This window comes from Thermothelomyces heterothallicus (assembly GCF_042370625.1).
Source record: "Thermothelomyces heterothallicus CBS 202.75 unplaced genomic scaffold P884_scaffold_24, whole genome shotgun sequence".
Classification (NCBI taxonomy): domain Eukaryota; kingdom Fungi; phylum Ascomycota; class Sordariomycetes; order Sordariales; family Chaetomiaceae; genus Thermothelomyces; species Thermothelomyces heterothallicus.
In genome coordinates this window covers 445501-460426 of record NW_027192585.1, presented here as the reverse complement: position 1 = coordinate 460426, position 14926 = coordinate 445501, and the positions used below count along the sequence as shown (strand labels likewise).

Below are 14926 nucleotides of genomic sequence, written 5' to 3'. Positions count from 1 at the left end.
TTGCGGGGCAGAGAGCGTCAGATTGACTTACCCCGCCAAAATTTTGCTGCTGCTCGGAAAGTGGCCGATGCGCTGCCCGACATCAAACAAGAGCCAACGTGCGAGGACGCGACAAGCCTCGGAGAAAAGTTTTCGGCATGGCGCCGTACGATAGTGAATCTTCGGGTTCCGAAGATGAAGATTACACAGAAACCAATGTGCTCCTTGGCTACGCTTCCACCGACGCCAATGGAGAGGAGATCAGTCGACTAGGTGGTCGTCCAGTATGTTGACTCTACATGCACATCGCTCGCGCTACCCTTTAAACGGCCATTAACCGAACGTAGGACTGGCTGGACGCAGACAAAGCGCCCTCCGCTGCAATTGCAAGGTGCAAGGTGTGCAACGACCTGATGGTCCTCCTCTTACAGCTCAACGCCGAGCTCCCGGACCGCTTTCCGACTCACGAGCGTCGCCTATATGTCTTTGCTTGCAAGAGGAAGAGCTGTCGCAGAAAAGATGGAAATATCCGCGCCATAAGAGGAATCCGAGTCTCCGCTGAGGCGCCGTCCTCAAGCGTGAGGAACGATCCAGCACCTCAAGCGGCCGCGCCGCCAAAGGCCTCCTCACAAGGCTTAGGCGAGGCGCTCTTTGGCGTGAAGCCGGCGGCGACGGCAGGATCGGCCACCCGAGCCAACCCTTTCGCAACTTCGTCCTCTCCTTCGACCAACCCCTTCGCTCCAAAAGCGTCCTCGTTCACTCCAGCGAACCCCTTCGCCAAAGCACATCCCGCCATGGAGCCGCCAAAACCCGACATCGGCCAGACTACAGCCGACCTCCCCAAAACCTTCGCTGAGACACTCTCCCTCAATAACCCGCAGGAGCAACAAGCTCCCGTCACCCACGGCCCGCCTTCCCCGCCCGAACCCTGGCCCGAGCTCTCCGCTCAACCGGCCCCATACCCGGTCCGCTGGCTCGCCGACGCGGAATACGAGACGCTCGACCCGATCCCCCTCCCCGCCGTACCGACCGGCCCGACGGCAATGGACATTGACTCGGGCGAAGGCTCCGGAGGCAGCGGCAAGGAAGACAAGGAAGTGTTCGAATCTACCATGGATGCAACCTTCCAAAAGTTTGCAGACCGCGTCGGTCAAAACCCGGAGCAGTGCATCCGGTACGAGTTTGGGGGCGAACCGCTTCTGTATTCCAAGGGGGATGCGGTCGGCAAGATGCTGCATGTGAGCGAGAAGGAGGGCAAGGTTAGTGCTGGGAAGGGCATGCCGCGCTGCGGGAACTGTGGGGCTAGGAGAGTGTTTGAGGTGCAGTTGATGCCGCATGCGATCCAAGAGTTGGAGTGCGAGGAGGACGGGCTGGATGGGATGGACTGGGGAACTATTATTGTTGGGGTCTGCGAGAGGGACTGCCAGGAAAGAGGGGTGCGAGTGGGAGAGGCAGGTTACGTCGAGGAGTGGGCTGGGGTCCAATGGGAGGAGCTGACCGTGAAGAGGTGAATGGATAGACGGGTAGAACTGCAAAATCCACACCAGAGAAGGGGAAAAAAAAAAAAAAAGGAAGGTCATGTCATGTCGTCGTGTTGGCATCTGCACCGTGCAATGAGGCTATGATCTAAACGCATAGAACCCATGGTAATCCAGACAGACACCCCCTGCAGCCCATCCGCGGCGTGACCATGCCGCCGCAACCCATTAACGCCGAAGCTTTTTGCCGCCAGATGCAAGAAGAAACTGCCGCTGAAAGAGGGGCGGCTCGCTGTTTCCGTCGTCAGAATGAAAATAACCGATCCACAGCCCGAGGACAGAGGTTCTACGCGCTGTCCTCCCACGACCGCTTGATGACGCGGCTGAACATATCTACCGTGACGTCTTCGCGGATCTCAGTCTTCTTAGCCTCGTTGTCGGGGTTCTTGGGAATCTGCACCATCCCATCCTCGCCGACCTTCCACCCGCAAGTCTCTACCACGAACTTCTTGACCGCCTCCTCGCTGTCAAGTCCGAGCCAGCCCTCGAGCACGCTCACTTGGACCTCTCGGTACGCCTGGCTGACCAGCTGAGCGATTCTCAACCGGATCAACTCCTCGAACCCGACGATGTCCGTCGTCAAGTCCGCGTAGATGTCATCGCTGTCGAGCGTTGCCCAGAAGCGCGCGTACTGGGCGCTCTCGAGTTGCGAGTTGAGCACCCGCAGCTTCGACACGGCCTCGGCGAGGTCCGAAGTCGAGTTGGGTCCCGGGTTGGAGTGCGATGGGGAAAGAAGGTGTAGGGCGAGGTCGAATTGCGGAGAAGGGAATTGTGTCATAGCCTTGACCAGGATGTTGGTAATCACCTCATCCTTGATGCGGTCCGGGTTGAGCTGGTACCTTGAGATGGGCTGGTTAGCAAGGTCCGCCTTGGGTAACGCGATCCATAAGCAACAGTGAAATGGCGTTCTCTTTTCAGATAGAGCTAATATGCAGCCTCATTGGCGGCGGGCTGATTAGGCCCGTCCACGCTCTGGATAATAGGAAACGTTGATTGCACATCATAAAGAGGTGTGTAGACGATGGAAAGCTCGTCGCAAACGGGGTCGTACTCACAACTTCAGCAGCGCCCGATTGGCGTTGCAATCGCAGAACTTCTCCTCACATTGTTGTTGGAGGTAGGCCTCGAGAACCTCGGCAGCCTGCGGGTTATACCGCTCGAGCCCGTTGATGATGTTGCGGATCTGCTCCGGCCGCTCCTGGGGGTCTTCGCCGTTCATGGTGGGCGAGCTTGTCTCTCGAGATCGCGGGGTTGCAGGAGGAAAAATCGGTACTCGGGGTTTTAGGTCCAACCCTTCTTGGTGGGGCCCACCCAAATTCAACTGCTTTCCACGTCTTTTGTGGGCTGCCGGAAGCAGTTAGCGCAGTCGGGGCCTGAGATCTGCAGGTCACATGCACCCGCGGTGATCTCGCGAATCGGAGCGCGAGTTGTGCTGATTCAGGGAGACGTCATCGAGAGCTGCCAGATTTTGGAGGGGCATTTCGAACAACGAAGTCTACGTCGAAATGGGGACAGGTGAGATGCGCGCCGGATGTAACAGACGGAAGTTTTTGTTTCACATCGAATTTTTCGCCCTAGTTGACAAAAGGATGTTCATGGCCTCTGCCTTGCCCATATCCTGACATCATCATGTCAAGCCCGGCAAAAAAGCGGAAGCTGAACTCGAGCGGCAAGCAAAACCCTGTCCCTGCAAAAGGACTGGAGTACTTCTTCTCGAAACAAAAGCAAGCAGGGACTTCCTCAAACAATACATCGAAAGAGCAAAGCGCCGTCGCCGTCGAGCCCGGACAGAATAATGAGGGGCCCCTCACTGATGAAGAACTTGCGAGAAAGCTCCAAGCCGAATGGGACGCGGAGGTTACGGGTAGCTCCAATCGCAGTACCCCCCGACCTCAGCAGGGTGGAGACGGTGTTAATGCCCGAGAGTCTAACCGTTCGATCCAAGGCGCGCCTCCTCAGGAGTCGACTCTTGGGATATCGCCTGCACCTGGGCAACCAATCAAGGGAAATAACACATTGTCCCTCTCCTCAGCTGCAGCTACCGAAGACCAAGTCGCTTCATCACTTCCGTTGGACGAAAGCCCGCTGGTGTTCGAGCCGGCCAAGTACATTCCCCCGCTTCAAGCTTCCTGGGCTGCGGAGGGCGGTGATGCCACATATGCCTTGCTCACGCGATGCTTTGTCCTGGTGAACGGCACCCAGAGCCGAATCAAGATAGTCGATACGCTAGTCAACTGTCTTCGACTGTTGATAGAGGGAGATCCTGCCAGTTTGCTACCTGCAGTATGGCTTGCAACCAACGCCATATCACCCCCCTACATCTCCATGGAGCTCGGTCTTGGTGGCTCTGCCATTTCTAAGGCCCTGAAGCAGGCCTGCGGGTTGGATAACCGGGCATTAAAGTCGTTGTACGACAAGCTTGGCGACCCCGGCGATGTAGCCTTTGAGGCAAAGAAGAAACAGAGCTTTACTTTGCGCAAGCCCAAGCCATTAACCATCAAGGGCGTCTTTCAATCTCTTGTTAAGATTGCAAAAGCCCAGGGTCAGGGCAGTGGCGATGTGAAGCAACGAATTGTCGACAGGTTGCTGCAGGATGCACGTGGAGGCGAGGAGAGCCGGTACATTGTCAGGACACTATGCCAACACGTAAGTTGCCTGAACCAGGATCCTCACACTTGCTGTTAACCGGATGAAGCTTCGAATCGGTGCCGTCAAGACAACGATGCTCATCGCTCTTTCGAGGGCTTTTCTGTTGTCTAAACCACCGGGCGCAGAGTTCGCAACTAAGGATCCCAAAGCCCTGGCTAAGCTGAAAAAGGAAGAATTAGCTGAGATTTGGGCGAGGAGTGAGGAATTGGTAAAGGCGTCTCACGCGCGACATCCGGACTACAACGACCTCATCCCCGTGCTTCTCGAGATTGGTATCTCGGAGGAACTCTTAGTCCGGTGCGGCCTCACCTTACATATCCCCTTGCGGCCGATGCTGGGAAACATCACTCGTGATCTCTCAGAGATGCTCACGAAGCTGCAAGGCCGGGACTTTACTTGCGAGTACAAATACGACGGACAGCGCGCGCAGGTCCATTGTGACTCCAACAGCAAGGTCTCGATATTCTCTAGGCATCTTGAACTGATGACAGACAAATACCCCGATTTAGTAGCCCTGGTCCCCAAAATCAGAGGTGAGGGCGTCGAGAGTTTCATCTTGGAGGGCGAGGTGGTAGCCGTCGATCGTGCCACTGGCGAACTGAAAAACTTTCAGACGCTCACCAATCGTGCTCGGAAGGACGTCGCCATCGGGGCTATCACGATCGACGTCTGCCTCTTTGCTTTCGACCTCATGTACCTCAATGGGCAGCCCCTCCTCGACCAGCCGTTCCGCCACAGACGGCATCTGCTGCGGTCACTCTTCGTCGAAATACCTCACCATTTCACCTGGGTCAGGAGCCTGGACGCTACCTCGCAGGACTCGGAGTCCGTTTTTGAATTCTTCAAGTCTGCCCTGGACAGCAAGTGCGAGGGCATCATGGTCAAGACGCTCGATAACCTACCCGACCTGGAGTACTGCGGCGACAAAGAAGGGCCCGAGCAGACAGGCCCCGAACTCAACTCAAGTTTCACCGCGAAGAATAGCGGTAGCAAATCTAAACGAAGAGACAACGGCAGCAGCAACAACAACAATACCAACAACAACGGCCCGCCCAAAAGCCGCCGCAAACCGCTCCTGGCAACCTACGAACCCGACAAACGGCTCGACTCGTGGCTCAAGGTGAAGAAGGATTACTCCTCCTCGTCTGACACGCTGGATCTGATCCCCATCGCTGCCTGGCATGGCCAAGGCCGCAAGGCCAAGTGGTGGTCACCAATCCTCCTGGCCGTGCGCAACGAGGAGACGGGCTGCCTTGAGGCCGTGTGCAAGTGCATGTCGGGTTTCACCGACGCCTTCTACAAGGCCAACCGGGAGTTTTACGACGACGGTGACGAGGACAGCGGAGTCGGCCGGGGGAGGCGCAACACGCACGCGCGCAAACCCGGGTTCGTCGAGTACGTCGGCGGGGTGCCGGACGTGTGGTTCGAGCCATGCGAGGTCTGGGAGGTGGCGTTTGCGGACATCACGGTCAGCCCGACGTACACGGCGGCGATCGGGCTGGCGAAGGAGGATCGGGGGCTGAGCCTGAGGTTTCCGCGCTTTCTAAGGAAGAGGGAGGATAAGGGGATTGAGGAGGCCAGCACGAGCGCGTACCTGGCGGCGCTGTGGAGGAAGCAGGAGGCGAGGGCCCCGCAAGCAGCAGAAAAGGCGGGGCAGGCTGCGGAGGAGGAGGAATTGGACGATGAGGAGGCGGCGGCGGAAGAGTGATGGTAGTTCAATCAACACCATTTACGGTTTGGTCAATTATTGTTTTAACTGCGTGGTTTGCCAGCTGCCAAAGGTCTACTCCTTCCATGCCCGGTACACGATGCGGGCGCCGTACTTCTCGCCCTTCTTGAGTAGCATCTGGCTCTTCCACTCGTCAACGTTGCACGCATTGACCCACCGGCTGGGCTCGACGCAGAAACCGCTGCGAGCCTTGCGCGCGGGCACACCGGCGACCTCGGGCACGTCGATGTACTTGCCCGTGTAGAACTGAAACGCCGGCTCCGTGCTCAGCACCTCAAGGTGGATCTTGGACTCGGGGTGGTGTGCACTGACGAGTTTGGTCAGGGGGTTCGAACGGGTGTCGATCGGGATCGTGTTGGCCGCCTCGTTGACAATGAAGCAGTCGTCAATGTCAGGCTCTTGGGCGCCCAGCGTGAAAGGCTTGGTGACCTCCACCTTGTCGAACGGCTTCGGGCCGGCCGTCGGGATGCCGCCGTCGTCGACGGGAAGGTAGCTGTTGGTGGCGAGGGTGACGACGGTCCCTTCGATGGACGGGCCTCCAGTGAGATTGAAGTAGCTGAGACATGAGCAAAGCGATCCCTCAGGAACGGGGGGTGGAACCCAGTGTGAGACTTACGAATGGTTCGTCATGTTGATGACCGTCTCGTCGGCACCGTCAACCAGCTCCGCCTCGTACTCGAACCCGAGCACCAAGACCTCTTTCCCGTCCTGCACCTGCTTGCCGACGGTATACACCACGCTGGCCTCCACCGTCCCGGGAAAGCCTTCATCTCCGTCCTGGCTGACCAGCGAGAACTTGACGCTCTCGCCGCCGTCGAGGCCCTCGATGCCGGGAATCTGCCTCACGCCGACGGGCGTGGGCCCGTTCCAGATCTTCTTGCCCCAGCCGACCACGCCGCCGTGCAGATTGTTGGGGCCGTTGTTAGCCGCCAGCTTGTAGGACCGTCCGCCGTTCAAGGAGTCAACCTGGGCGCCCTTGATGCGGTTGGCCACACGACCGATAGTCTCGCCGAAGTAGGGGGCATTGTAGCTCTCGTAGTGGGACTGCTCGGGAAATCCTTGAACGATGTTGAGGCCGCCGATGCGGAACTCCTGAATGATAGCTCCCAGGGGCAGGAGGGTAACGGGTGCGTCAGCCATTGCTTCGGTGGCTAGCTTGTTTGATGGGGAACGATATGCTACGAGCGCGGGTTGCTGCGGAAAGTTGGGGGAATTGGAGATGGAGGGGTTAAGTAGGTTTGGTTGGCGGGGCCTTGAAAGAAGCGCGGAGCTCCCAACAGCAACAGGTGGAGGACATCTGCGGGCGTGCGGGCGCCATCTTGGATGCGGGCAGGCGGGAATTAGGATTGAATCCGTCAGTTGCACATGACGACAGCTTGATTCAGGCTATATTTGCGGGAAGAAGAAGTGCCCCTCTTTGTGGAGAGGCCGTCAGAACATCGGCGCTTGGCGGAGTGGGTAGTTAGTGGAGCAAGTCAAGCCCGGGTTAGGGTCACTTACAACTTACCAGATTCCGGTTCCTTTGCAACTTTCTACTTTAATACCTCGGAATCACAACGACTGAATGTTTTGTTAACTCTCGTTGTAGACGATTCCAGATCTGTGGGCCTGACCGCACCAAGACTGGTACGTTATATGACGATGGCAGTCAAGACGTCTCTTTGGAAGTAAACTCTTCAATAAGGCCATTTCTGGGATTACAAAAAGAAGTACAGATTATGTCAATCAAGCAACAGACCTTGTCACGGCAGCCCTGTAATACATTTCGTTGGTGGATGGTGGACGGTGTTGAAGCTCTTTCATCTAAGCGATTAAAGCATTGAAGAATTGCTAAACCTGGTTGGTTCTCCGCCTGCCATCACCTGGTAAGCCGAGTTAAACCTCGAACAGCCAGGAGATTTAATTAGCTCTTTGAGCTCTTGCTTATACGTATACAATACTGAAGGGCTTGATTGGAGCGCGGTAAACACAATGTAGTGCCTTAATGGATGTCTTTTGCACATTTCTGTTCTCCCCCTTCGCTCTATCGACGCTCTGTTATTCTTCCCACGCGCCCCCCGCCCCCCGGGGCAAAAATAACTCTGTGTTCTCTCAGAAGTATTCTACTTAGAGACACAATTTTGCTATCCTTGTCAATGTAAAACGGCAACGGAAGAAGTCGTGCTGCCGAAGGAAAGAGGCACAAACCCAAACCTCGCTCTGCAACCCTCCAACACCCTGCCGGTCCCATTTTAAACCCACCAAACAGCTCCAACTGCAGCACGATGCAAGTAGTCACGAGAAGCCTAGCCCAAGCACACTCCTGGTAAGACCCTCTTGCTCATCAGGGGAGGGGAAACACAACTGGAGAGAGACTTGCATCTTCAGCCTGCATCTTGCATGCCATATCCAGCGTCAGTTTCGTCAGGGCGTGCTGAAGTTGGTTAATCCGTTGTTGCTGCTCCTCCATCCACACAATGTGCAATTCCTGCTCTCGAACGCGATTCTGCAGTTGATCGACTATGCATAAGATGCCGGCGAGTGTGGGCCACTTTCTGAATTTGCAGGTGGGCTGAGAGTGGAAGTGCGATCGTCTCCGAGAACGTGGAGTACGGTGATGTGTGTCATAGTTTTGCCCGTTGTTATTGTTTCCTGTGATGGACATGACCTCGACGCTGTACTGTGTTACGGAAACCCAAACATTAGCTTCTCAATGGGCCTCTGTGTGTGCATTGCCAAGCAGTGCATTGCTCCTCCAGTGACTTTCGCTTACTGGTATAAAGTCTTCCTGGAATTGTCTAGGCTCGGATGATGGAAGTAGGTTACTAGGTTCTTCGTGTTGCGGGACCATTGACTGTTCCCATCTTTGCGTCTCGCGCTAAGCGCAGCGAACCCGGAACTCCTTGAGCTTCCTCTGCGCTCGAATGGCACGTTTGGAGCGGTGTTTTGGCATGTCTTGTCTGGGGACTTGGGACGTGGGCGGCCGAGGGAAGTGCGGGTTGCCAGCAGCGTACCGGCTGATCGGGAAGGAGATGATTGACTTGAGGGAGAAGATGTGAGGCTGCAAAAGAGAAAAGGGCCAGAGGTATCAACTGGACACGAGTCTCTTCTTAAAAACAAATCACTACAGGTGTGTAGAATGGAAATGGGGCAAGGCCAAGAGCACACCACCGCACACGACTGCGTTCATCAGACTGTGCTGGCTACAATAGGTACCTTAGGTACCTTATACAGGCAGCAGTCACCCAGTTGTGTCGGCAGGAACGAGGCACTCCACTTCAACTCGTGGAAAGTTGACCTCGCAACTGTCCCTGAAAACTGTATTTTCCTGTGGAATCCTTCTTTCAAGCAGCTCTGCAAGCTCACCTATACCCGCATAGACGGAGAATTGAACTGCTACCGAAAGTCATTCTAAGGCCGACACACAAGACTCTAGGCCTCCAAGTGTGATCATTTCGTTAGCTACGGCCAAGGAAGCGGAAATCTGACATCAACAGTTTCAACTGAGCTGTGGTAAACCACTCTGCTAAGCAACCCAGGTGTAATAAGGCCGCAAACCAGAAGCCACATGGGAGGTAGATAATATACTCTTCAGTTCCCACAGCGTGCATCCTCCCGCGCATGACCCCTGTCTGTCTCCTCACTTCCAAGTCATTCCCATACGCTGCAGGAACGACCACAGCGATCCCTTGGGCACATACCCACCGTAGAGTCGCTGCCACCACGCCGCGAACGACCCTGTGTGCCACCGGCAGTCAGTATTATCTCCCTTGTGCAGAAAGGAAAAAGAAGTTAAAAAGGTAGTAAACAGGCAGAAAAAGAAGCAAAAGGAGAAGAACAAGGAATCGATCGAGAGAGGGAATAAAACGAAAAACTTGCCCTCGATGGGCCCCAACTGGCCGAAGCCGAGCGCCCGCACGATTAAGGGCAACAGCCCGGCAAGCACGCCGAGCGACAGCAGCGTCAGCAGCACCGTCGCGGCCGTCTCGTACGGGTGCGCCTTGGCATACTCCCACAGCTCGCGGAACTCCCGCTTAATGAGCTCCACCGCGCAGTCATATGCGTCGGCGAGGGCGCCGCCCCAGCCGGACCGGTCCGCGCTGCTGTGCTCGGCGAGGACGTCCCCGAGCTTGCGTTCGAGGGCGTGCAGCACTCGCTCGGCAAGGTAGGACGTCCAGTCCTGGGCGCGCAGACCGGCCGCGGCGGCTGCCCGGCTCGTGAGGTCGGCCTCGGAAGGGTCTGCGGGCCGCGGGGCGGTGAGAAGAACGGTGAGGATTCGGTCGGCACGGCGGGTGAGCTCGTCGTCGTCGTTCTTGCTGTCGTTGCCGTCCAGGTACGAGCAAGCAGGATGGAGGCGCGGGGTAGCAGCCGTGGAGGGGACGGCTTCAAGGCCGGGTTTCTCGTTGATCAGGGTGTATTTGAGATTGTTGCCGCAGTGCTGGTTCTCGGGTTGGTGCTGGAGTTTGGCACCGCAGAGGCAGCTGAAGAGAGACTCGGGGACGATCATTGCGTTTGGCTGAGACGGTAGAATCGGACGTGCGAGCGCGGGAAGAAAACGCGGCGTGTTCAGACAAGGTAATGATGTGGATTTCGTTGGACTATATGAGTTTGCATTGGGCGAGGTTAGGCATTCTTCGTGTAACTTGATGCCAACAGTTTTCGAGGCTCGCGATACGATAGAATGTTGTTCTGCATGCATGCAGGAGGCCTATATTCTCTGGAACAGGTGAACTAACAACTTTCCCCAACCAGTACTCTCTAACTGCTGTGGCCGCTAAACGCCAAGTCCCCTCTGGCTGCAGAAAGCCAGAGGCCGCACCCCCGGGGGAATTTGACGGCCAGATAGAGCCAGGGACAAGTTTCAGCACCTAATATCAGCCTACCACCTGTACGCGCGCATCGCGCGTATAGATAGCTATATGCTTTGAGATACGTAGATTTGAACTATACTACCCGATTGATAATATGGGTAACATAAAAAAAAGCGCAAACTGCCTCCATCATTCCACAAGACCTTCTTCCGCGGTGGTTGTGGATCACCAACTTGTTCTAGAGCGCCTACCCAACCAGCCGAGCCGACATGGGCAACATCAAGTCCTTCAGCTGTGGAGTGCTCGCCCTGCTCAACGAGTTTAAGAAAGTCGTGGGACAGTATTTACCAAACGACTCTCGTTGGGAAGCGTGCCTAAGTGGGAGATTCAACCGCTGGCGAAGCGGTGCGATCCGTCTCATCATTTCATTTCGACGGGTAGGCATTGATAGGTGCAATGAAGCTGGTCGGGATCGGTTGGTGCCGCTCCATCGCCTTCGTCTCTGGCTTGCACGAGCCAGGTAGGCACTTGAGCACTGGCAGCTTACCAAGGCGAAAACCAATTGTAGGATCTCCATACTACATGCCGACATCACACCGATCTTCAGGTTAGCACTGCGAAGTCATCATGGACAATAGGGTAGATGCAACAGGCCAATAGCACCATGCGCGCAGCAGTAACTTTTCCCAGCCACATCCTGGATACCCAACCCAGTTGGCCGGCTCAGGATCATAGCACACCAGTCATCTGACCGTCACGTCGATATTAGCCCGGTGACCCAATTACACGACCTGTGCCTAACTGCGTAGCGTGATCCATCCTACCTAGGCTGAGCAGCCAACGAGCGCGGAGATGTGTGTGCAACGATGCGATTCGAAGCGCGGCTAGCATGCGTCTGCGAGTAGTTCCTCTGCTGTTGGTCTGTCACGAGGATCTAACTTCATAATCTTCAGGATAAATTCCTTATCGGCCGGAGGGATTTCCCTCGGGCCCGCCCGAGCGAACGGCTTGACCGGAGGCTCTTGCTGGTTGATGAAATTGATGATGGTCATGGTGTCTGGGTCGTTGAAGTCGCTAAAGGATTGTGGAAACGGGCCAAAAAACTTGTGCATCCGCTTCAGGACGGTGAACTCGTAGGCGTCGTCTTCCGGGCCAACCCCTTCAACCTTAGGGTTGAATAAGTGGTAGCCGCCGCCGAGCACGAGGCTGAGCAACTAAGTAAGGCAGATTAGCGGGAGAGGGGTCGCCGCCGGAGAAAACAGACTTACCGCGGTACCAAACGACCATATATCTGTCGCAGTGGTCCAGGGCAGCTGGAATGTAGCCTCAGGGCTGCGAGTGAACCCGGCGCCGATAACGTGGCCTTCTTTCGCGAACGAGGATTCTTGGGATACTACGCCTCCGCAGTCGCCGAGCTGGACTTCGCAGAAGCGCTGACCGCCCTGGCCGTAGTTGACGAATACGTTATCCAGCTTGACATCTAGGCGATTTAGCAAACGCCAGGCGGACTGTAACCGGAGGCCTCCCTACCTGTGTGGACCATGCCATCTCTGTGCAACACGCGGAGTGCTTCAAGGACGCACCGGGCAATCTGCTTGATCTCGGGGCGCGACAGCCTCTTCTTGTTTGACTCGGTCAGCACATCACTGTCCAGATACCGTAGAACGATGGAGGGCGGATCAGCCGGCTCGCGGATCTCGTCGACAAGTGGGCGCAGGAAAGGTGTTTCGGACTGGTAGCGCTTGAGAATGTCAGCTTCGTTCCGCAGTCGCCAGTGGCCCCTGATGCTCTTGATAATGCATTTCTCGCCGTCGCGGTTTCTGCGCCTGGAATGGTTAGTGGCAAGGTAAACGGCACCTTCGTCAGCCGCCCTGTGCAGTTCCTTGACGACGGTATAGGAGGAGATACGCCCTAACAGAACCGCATCCGTAGCAAGAAGCCGCGCCATCGGTAGCTGCTCGTTGTTGGTCGCGCTCGATGCATTGAGAAATTGGAGCTGGGCGCCTCAGCCCCGACATTAGCTGGAGGCTTACCAGCCACATGACTAGTCACAGTCACAACTTGCATCAGCCGCCAACAGGTATGATCCAGGGTTAGGGCTGTGAACAATCCTAACCACACTCCGCACTCGTAGTGTTAAGGAAAATAGAGAGCAGTCACAACGCTAAGCACGGCACTGCAGATTCGTTTGGGATATTCACTGGCGAATGGCTTGCAAAGATTGCTTGCGAATGTGCAGGGTGCTGGAACTCCATACCAACACGACTAAACTAGAGGGAGGTTTTCCTCCCTCTAGTCGGGCTATGCCTGCCTACAATGCGATTATTCGGCTCTCTTTGGCTCTTACTATAGTATTTTCCTAAGTTCTCCTTGTTCTATCCTTGCTTGTGACAGGGACAAGCATTTGACGGCCACAGCGCAACTTGGCTTCCACTCGCTCCTCGGTCCGCAGGTCCGGCTATTAACATAGTAGTGCTGTATTAGTCGTAGACAGCCCTAGGGTTGGTGGTCCTCCCTTATTTCCGGAGCAGGATCAAATTCCTCTGCTCCGAAAGCTCCTCGCAGCAATTGCAAAGCGTCAGTGGTTTAGTGGTAAAATCCATCGTTGCCATCGATGGGCCCCGCGTTCGATTCGCGGCTGACGCATCCCAACTGCTCTCCTTCCTTGGATTCCTTGGTTGTCGTTGAATTTTTGCTGCGATTTTATTTTCAAAGTTGAATGTTTGGTGGGGAGCTTGGAGGTGGATGAGGATTGCTGATGGTGATCGAGAGTTTAGAGTGGGTTGGGACCCGTACGGTGCACTTCGTATTTGGCACGTGCGACTGATCCTGGGCGTTGCTTTCGCTTGGATTTCGCCCTTAAATGTTTTCCCGAAGTTCAAAACTCGGGGTGCCTCTACCGTAAGGTCATCTGTTTGGCGTCAAATGCGACAGGGTTGTAAAAAGCCAGAAGCATCAGCTAGGCACGGTGGATGATTAATGCCCACCCACATATATTATTCGATGGTCAGGCTCGCCAGGTTTCGAGAAAATTTAAGTGGGGTCAGAATCGCCGAACGTTCCAGGACAACGGAATAATCAGCAGCGCCTGGGGAGGAACAGCATGAGTATCTGAGCGGTCAGCACGTCATCAGGGTGTTAATCAAAGGCGCTTGCTGAGCTGCTGATGCGGTGGGTAAGCAAGTCAGATTTCTACCTACTGCGGCTCAGATTCCTTCCCTGTTTCCGAGACACGATGACTGAGAAATTGTAGATAATAAATAAGGCAACAGACGGGACCCCAGGAAGCTGCACTGCCGATTCCGGCCCAACAGCTCTTTATTATTTAAGAGTCAATCAAATTGCTGGTCAACACCGCGCATCTCACTCGCCAAATTCCCGTCACCGACAAACGCTTTCAAGGCTTGGACGGATAAGAAATGGCGTACAACGAAGTGTTCCAATACTCTATCATTTCTGCTCTCATGGACGGTGTCGCCTCGCATGGCCCGCCCGTCGCGCGCATTCTCGAACATGGCGACCACGGGTTGGGAACTTTTCAAAACATGAACGGCGAGATGATAGTGCTCGACGGCCAGGTCTATCAAATGAAAGCAGACGGATCAGTGGTGCACATCGACCCTACAGACACGATTACGCCGTTTGCGACCGTGACGCGTTTCAAGCCCACGGAGCAAAGAAGGGCCACCGTGGTGGGCAAGGCGGGACTTGAAGCGTTGTTGACGGGGTTGTTTCCGAATGCCAAAAACCACTTCTTGGCGGTGCGGATGGATGGCGTGTTTCGGAAAGTGAATGTAAGAACTGCCGGCGGACAGACCAAGCCACGCGAGGGCATGGTGGATGTCTGCGCTCGCCAAACCGTACACAGGTTTGCCGGCGTAAAGGGAACGATCGTTGGGTTCAGATGTCCGCCATATGTGATGGGCATCAACGTGGCTGGGGATCATTTTCATTTCATCGCCGAGGACAGGCAACGGGGAGGGCATATCCTAGAGTTTGAGACCGAAGGGGATGTGGACATCACGGCAGCGCAGATGTCCAATTTCCACTTGGAGCTGCCGACCGAGGATGACGAGTTCAACGATGCCGAGCTGAAGTTGCAAGCCCAAGGCATCAAGGCTGTGGAGGGATGAAGTCAGCTACGCATGAACATACGTGTACATATTTACACGCACCATCTTGGAACTCGTTAAAAAACGAGGCTAATTACTCGTGTCATTCGTTGACTGGATCACCACCTG

At 55.5% G+C, this 14926-nt stretch overlaps 9 protein-coding genes and 1 non-coding gene across 10 annotated transcripts; 5 read left to right on the top strand and 5 right to left on the bottom strand.

Annotated features, from left to right (window-relative positions):
- Nucleotides 1–86: 86 nt before the first annotated feature.
- P884DRAFT_287027 (programmed cell death protein 2) lies at nucleotides 87–1533 on the top strand. The gene is made up of 2 exons (XM_069443858.1): nucleotides 87–263; nucleotides 327–1533. Exons 1-2 carry the CDS (start codon nucleotides 138–140, stop codon nucleotides 1488–1490), a joined length of 1290 nt encoding a protein of 429 aa, XP_069295102.1. The 5' UTR covers nucleotides 87–137; the 3' UTR covers nucleotides 1491–1533.
- Nucleotides 1534–1554: 21 nt separating this feature from the next.
- On the bottom strand, nucleotides 1555–2782 carry P884DRAFT_294115 (armadillo-type protein). Its single transcript, XM_069444258.1, has 2 exons — nucleotides 2573–2782; nucleotides 1555–2356 (listed from the first exon to the last, which is right to left on the bottom strand). Exons 1-2 carry the CDS (start codon nucleotides 2734–2736, stop codon nucleotides 1804–1806), a joined length of 717 nt encoding a protein of 238 aa, XP_069295101.1. The 5' UTR covers nucleotides 2737–2782; the 3' UTR covers nucleotides 1555–1803.
- Nucleotides 2783–3029: 247 nt separating this feature from the next.
- Nucleotides 3030–5874, top strand: P884DRAFT_287025 (putative DNA ligase I; the record flags this gene model as incomplete). The annotated part of the gene is made up of 2 exons (XM_069443857.1): nucleotides 3030–4163; nucleotides 4213–5874. Exons 1-2 carry the CDS (start codon nucleotides 3147–3149, stop codon nucleotides 5872–5874), a joined length of 2679 nt encoding a protein of 892 aa, XP_069295100.1. The 5' UTR covers nucleotides 3030–3146.
- On the bottom strand, nucleotides 5863–7225 carry P884DRAFT_294113 (galactose mutarotase-like domain-containing protein). The gene is made up of 2 exons (XM_069444257.1): nucleotides 6512–7225; nucleotides 5863–6451 (listed from the first exon to the last, which is right to left on the bottom strand). Exons 1-2 carry the CDS (start codon nucleotides 7033–7035, stop codon nucleotides 5950–5952), a joined length of 1026 nt encoding a protein of 341 aa, XP_069295099.1. The 5' UTR covers nucleotides 7036–7225; the 3' UTR covers nucleotides 5863–5949.
- A 993-nt stretch (nucleotides 7226–8218) lies between these two features.
- Nucleotides 8219–8539, bottom strand: P884DRAFT_207925 (uncharacterized protein; the record flags this gene model as incomplete). Its single annotated transcript, XM_069438826.1, has 1 exon — nucleotides 8219–8539. One exon carries the CDS (start codon nucleotides 8537–8539, stop codon nucleotides 8219–8221), a length of 321 nt encoding a protein of 106 aa, XP_069295098.1.
- Nucleotides 8540–9293: 754 nt separating this feature from the next.
- On the bottom strand, nucleotides 9294–10568 carry P884DRAFT_263160 (uncharacterized protein). Its single transcript, XM_069441734.1, has 2 exons — nucleotides 9754–10568; nucleotides 9294–9612 (listed from the first exon to the last, which is right to left on the bottom strand). Exons 1-2 carry the CDS (start codon nucleotides 10379–10381, stop codon nucleotides 9515–9517), a joined length of 726 nt encoding a protein of 241 aa, XP_069295097.1. The 5' UTR covers nucleotides 10382–10568; the 3' UTR covers nucleotides 9294–9514.
- A 386-nt stretch (nucleotides 10569–10954) lies between these two features.
- Nucleotides 10955–11209, top strand: P884DRAFT_207770 (uncharacterized protein; the record flags this gene model as incomplete). Its single annotated transcript, XM_069438817.1, has 1 exon — nucleotides 10955–11209. The coding sequence occupies one exon, from the start codon at nucleotides 10955–10957 to the stop codon at nucleotides 11207–11209; it is 255 nt and encodes an 84-aa protein (XP_069295096.1).
- A 360-nt stretch (nucleotides 11210–11569) lies between these two features.
- P884DRAFT_207814 (kinase-like domain-containing protein) lies at nucleotides 11570–12633 on the bottom strand (the record flags this gene model as incomplete). The annotated part of the gene is made up of 3 exons (XM_069438822.1): nucleotides 11570–11899; nucleotides 11954–12165; nucleotides 12216–12633. The coding sequence occupies 3 exons, from the start codon at nucleotides 12631–12633 to the stop codon at nucleotides 11570–11572; spliced, it is 960 nt and encodes a 319-aa protein (XP_069295095.1).
- A 627-nt stretch (nucleotides 12634–13260) lies between these two features.
- P884DRAFT_t147 lies at nucleotides 13261–13331 on the top strand. Its single transcript has one exon. It is a non-coding gene; the product is annotated as a tRNA-Gly (tRNA).
- A 320-nt stretch (nucleotides 13332–13651) lies between these two features.
- P884DRAFT_294110 (alpha-acetolactate decarboxylase) lies at nucleotides 13652–14914 on the top strand. The gene is made up of 2 exons (XM_069444256.1): nucleotides 13652–13860; nucleotides 13939–14914. Exon 2 carries the CDS (start codon nucleotides 14105–14107, stop codon nucleotides 14816–14818), a length of 714 nt encoding a protein of 237 aa, XP_069295094.1. The 5' UTR covers nucleotides 13652–13860; nucleotides 13939–14104; the 3' UTR covers nucleotides 14819–14914.
- Nucleotides 14915–14926: the final 12 nt, after the last annotated feature.

Excerpts from the sequence above, each read along its gene's own strand:
- P884DRAFT_287027 (XM_069443858.1), top strand. The coding sequence starts at position 138 with ATGGCGCCGTACGATAGTGAATCTTCGGGTTCCGAAGATGAAGATTAC. Across the intron at positions 264-326 it reads GTCGACTAGGTGGTCGTCCA|GACTGGCTGGACGCAGACAA; the intron begins GTATGTTGACTC and ends AACCGAACGTAG.
- P884DRAFT_294115 (XM_069444258.1), bottom strand. The coding sequence starts at position 2,736 with ATGAACGGCGAAGACCCCCAGGAGCGGCCGGAGCAGATCCGCAACATC. Across the intron at positions 2,357-2,572 it reads AATCGGGCGCTGCTGAAGTT|GTACCAGCTCAACCCGGACC; the intron begins GTGAGTACGACC and ends GCCCATCTCAAG.
- P884DRAFT_294113 (XM_069444257.1), bottom strand. The coding sequence starts at position 7,035 with ATGGCTGACGCACCCGTTACCCTCCTGCCCCTGGGAGCTATCATTCAG. Across the intron at positions 6,452-6,511 it reads ATCAACATGACGAACCATTC|CTACTTCAATCTCACTGGAG; the intron begins GTAAGTCTCACA and ends CTCATGTCTCAG.
- P884DRAFT_263160 (XM_069441734.1), bottom strand. The coding sequence starts at position 10,381 with ATGATCGTCCCCGAGTCTCTCTTCAGCTGCCTCTGCGGTGCCAAACTC. Across the intron at positions 9,613-9,753 it reads CCAGTTGGGGCCCATCGAGG|GGTCGTTCGCGGCGTGGTGG; the intron begins GCAAGTTTTTCG and ends GGTGGCACACAG.
- P884DRAFT_294110 (XM_069444256.1), top strand. The coding sequence starts at position 14,105 with ATGGCGTACAACGAAGTGTTCCAATACTCTATCATTTCTGCTCTCATG.